Here is a 4,086-nt window from a genome sequence, read left to right as displayed (position 1 = left end):
TGCCAGAGACACGATTCAATCTCCTTCTTGGCGCAGCCCTACCCCTCTCCCTCCTCGTCTCTCGTAGTGCTTGGCGAAGCCCTGCTGGAGTACCACGCTCCTCCACCACCACCACGCCGTCGTGCTGCTGCTGGATGGAGTCTTCCCCAACCTCTCCTTCTCCCCTTGCTGGATCAAGGCGTAGGAGACGTCTCCGGGCTGTACGTGTGTTGAACACGGAGGTGCCGTCCGTTCGGCACTAGGATCATCAGTGATTTGGATCACGACGAGTATGACTCCATCAACCCCGTTCACTTGAACGCTTCCACTTAGCGATCTACAAGGGTATGTAGATGCACTCTCCTTCCCTCGTTGCTAGATTACTCCATAGATTGATCTTGGTGATGCGTAGAAAATTTTGAATTTCTGCTACGTTCCCCAACAGCTGCACCTTAGTTACTTTATTTACTTGTTACCCGTTATGATTTATCTTATCACAAAACTATCTATTACCGATAATTTAAGTGCTTGCAGAGAATAGCTTGCTGAAAACCACTTGTCATTTCCTTCTGCTCCTTGTTGGGTTCGACACTCTTACTTATCGAAATGACTACGATAGATCCCCTATACTTGTGGGTCATCAGCAACCCACATGTACAAATTTATAGGTTTTGATACAAAGATTGAATACAAGAGATGAACTAGGGTTTTGAGATGAGATGGTGGGTGTTCTATTTGCGACACACCAACAAAGTGGGCTAGTGGTTAACACCAACAGAGCACTGGTGTAACACATCCTATCATAGTGTAGCGGAGCACACTCCCTTCGAAGCCGTATATGGGTATCAACCTCGTCCACTTGGCAGTTCAACACATGCATCCACCAATGAGTTACATGAGTTAGTCTCAGATAGAGCTATGATCTCCAAAAACATTTGAAGTGAGCGCGGGACCGCGTTAAACGACAAGCAGACAAACAATCAAGGTGAGCGATGGTTTGAGGTGGGGGATCAAGCTTATTTGAAAGATGTGGCCGTATCTTCAGAAATCACTGGCTGCTCGCTGGAACCAGAAGTTGGCATTTATGATCTATGGACCTTACCAAGTATCACAAAAAGTGGGTACGGTGTACTAGAAGCTTCAGCTTCCGGTTAATTCCAAGATTCACAATGTGATCCATGTTTCTCAACGGAAGAAACACCTATCACCTTCAACAATTGTTGAGAAAAATATGGGAGTCATAGTACCTCAAGAGATGTATCTTCTCTAATCGCTACCTTCTTACAATCAAAGCCCATCCAACATGGCAACAAACTCAAGCCCCAGTTGAAGGTTCATTGGTGCAACCGTCCAAACACTTAGGATACTTGGGAAGATGTGTTTGCTCTGGACGCTCGCTTCCCTACTCTCACGGCTTGGGGTCAAGCCGCGCCTGAAAGAGCGGGGAGTGTTATGTGGTAGCCTGGCGCAGGAAGGCAGCCCAAGGCCTCTCGACGCAACCGTGGGTTGGCCAGGGCCTGGAAGCAGGAGAAACTAATTGACGGGAGGAATATATAAGAGACAGAGAGGTGGTCGACAGAGGCAATGAAGAACATAATATCAACTAGTTTTCCCCTTTTCCATTTCAAACTTGTATCCAAGTCCAGTTGTTTGTTTCACTTGTATTGAATCTTTCGGTTTATATGTGTGTGCATAACACATAGTGTCTCCACACGGGAGCTCCTATTAGACGCTTATTGTATCCAATAGCGACCCGAAGCACGACCGGGGGGGGGGGGGTGCTCCTTCCCATAGATCGAACGCGAGACCTCCAGCTAGGATTGGGTGTGGCTAGCTAATCGAGTTGTTGAGCGTTTGCGATTGCTTGGCAACATGAATCTTTGAGAATTAACTCTAGCAATAGATCCAAACATTTGTTTGAATATTTCTGTAATTTGTGAACAATTGTTCAAAATGCGAACATCTTTTCGAAGATTTTAAACATTTTTCTATATTCCGACCAAATTTTGAAAATATCAAACAATTTTTGCAATTGTGCACAACTTTAAGTTCTCAACGTTATGTTGAAAATGTGAACTAAATTTTCATATCTAGAACATTTTTTCGAAAAACTGAACAATTTTTAAAATTCTAAACAATAATTGAAAATGCAAACATTTTAAACTTTTTTTGAATGTATGACCATTTTTTAGAATAAGCGGATATGTTTTGAAAACTATTTTTATGAATTTCTGCTCATTTTCTAAAATTTTGGAAAAAAAATTAAAAACAGAAACATTTTCTAAAATTTCGAACATTTTTTGAACACATGTACATTAAAAAAATAAACTTGAAAAGGAAAAAGGAAAAGGAAAAAGAAAAGAAAAGAAAAAAGAAACAGAAACAGAAAAGGAAAAGGACATGTCGTTTGGCTCAGTCGGGGCGGGGGCGCCCCTGCCGATGCGAAGCGTGCTCTGCGACTCTGTCAGTAGGGTATCGCTGCAAAGCGTGGCCAACGCCCGTTGCCAGTTGGACTTGAAGGATCTCATTCTCACCGGATCGTGTAACCTACGCCCGCCCCGAGCTTGCGCGCTTCGCTGCTGTAGGTAGACCTAGGTCAGTCTTCTGCTCAAAATTACTGCTAGCACAACTCCAAACCCGTTCAATTCGCCAGCCGCTCCAGCTGCCTCGTCTCCCATGTGCCATCGCCTGACAGCAACGCTGGAGGCATACACAAAGACTTGTGGCATCCAAGTGCCCAAGTCTTCCCTAGGGTAAAGGGGACAAGAGTTGACACACGCGGCTTAACAGCCTGTTCCCCGGTGCTTCCGACGAGCCAAACGACATGTCCTTCCACCCATAAACAAACGGACTTCAACTACTAGTACTAGTACTTGGTTAGTCAATGTCAATTGGTGATTATCAGGGAATCAATCACGTACGCGAAACATTTCCAACTCCAAGCTGGCAAGTTTGTATATAAAACGCATGAACGATCAGGACACCCGCCCTCTCCCTCCCCTCCCCATCGAGCCCCACCCACCCCGCCATCGCCATGTCCTGCTGCTGCGGCAGCCTCAAGTGCTGTTGCAGGTTCTTCGGCGGCTTGCTCGGCGCCCTCTTCCCGATCGCCGTCATCATCCTCATCTACTGGGCCATCTTCCAGCCGCACCAAATCCGCGCCACCGTCGGCTCCGCCACGCTCACCGGCCTCACCGTCACCAATGCCTCCGTCGTATCCTACCGCCTCGCCGTCACCCTCTACATATACAACCCCAGCCTCCGCGTCGGCATCTACTACGACACGCTGGACGCCGAGCTCAGCTACCGCGGCGCATCGCTCGGCGGCCCCGGCGCTGGCGCTTCCACGGCGTCCCCGGCCGAGTTCTACCAGAGGAGGAAGAGCTGGGAGACGGTGAAGGTGGAGTTCGACGGGAGCAGTGGCGGCATCCTCCCCGGCGACGTTGCTGCGGAGCTGGAGAAGGAGATGGGTCGGGGGACGGTGAGCTTGGAGGTCACCGTGGACGCGCGGGTGAGGTACAGGTTCAACACCATCAAGATTCGCCAGAAGCCCAATTTGTGGTGCTCGCTCACCATACCGGTTAAGCCGGATCAGGGCCGCGGCGTCGGCGGCGTTCTTACCTCCGGTGACCGCTGTAGCGTCAAGTATTGATCACCCCAAATACAATCGCTGTCGGTGAAGGAAGCTTGACTTGCGCACTTCCTTCGGTTTGCATCTTTTTCATGTTTCATTTGGAGATTAGCGTGCTAGTTCATCGGTTTGTGTTTTGTGTAAAGATTCGCATTATTTGGGATGGTGATCGTCCGAAATTCCTGTGCACACGATTGTTTGACAGATGATTTTTGGACGATGCTTGGATCGATGGCTGCTGCATACAGAACATACGTGATAAACGCCTGTAGTTCTCTGTCCTCTCAAAATCGTGCACAAACGATCGTCCGTGTACCAGCGCTCGCGGTCGTCCCTGCATTATCACAGTTTCGAAACTTCGTTGCGTTCTTAAATTATTCATCTCGACAAGTGGTGTGGCAATGGTATAAACATGCTACATACCCAGGCTGTAAGGTCGATGTAGCTCCCTACCTGTTCCCAAACACGTGACAAAC

General features: G+C 48.0%; 1 protein-coding gene across 1 annotated transcript; it reads left to right on the top strand.

The window, feature by feature from the left end:
* The first annotated feature begins 2,964 nt into the window (after positions 1-2,964).
* On the top strand, positions 2,965-3,799 carry LOC125555803 (NDR1/HIN1-like protein 1). The gene has a single exon (XM_048718647.1). The coding sequence runs from the start codon at positions 3,014-3,016 to the stop codon at positions 3,629-3,631; it is 618 nt and encodes a 205-aa protein (XP_048574604.1). The 5' UTR covers positions 2,965-3,013; the 3' UTR covers positions 3,632-3,799.
* Positions 3,800-4,086: the final 287 nt, after the last annotated feature.

This window comes from Triticum urartu, chromosome 5 (genome assembly GCF_003073215.2).
Source record: "Triticum urartu cultivar G1812 chromosome 5, Tu2.1, whole genome shotgun sequence".
Classification (NCBI taxonomy): Eukaryota; Viridiplantae; Streptophyta; class Magnoliopsida; order Poales; family Poaceae; genus Triticum; species Triticum urartu.
Note: the sequence above shows the minus strand (reverse complement) of the source record. Positions and strands in the feature narration are given on the sequence as shown.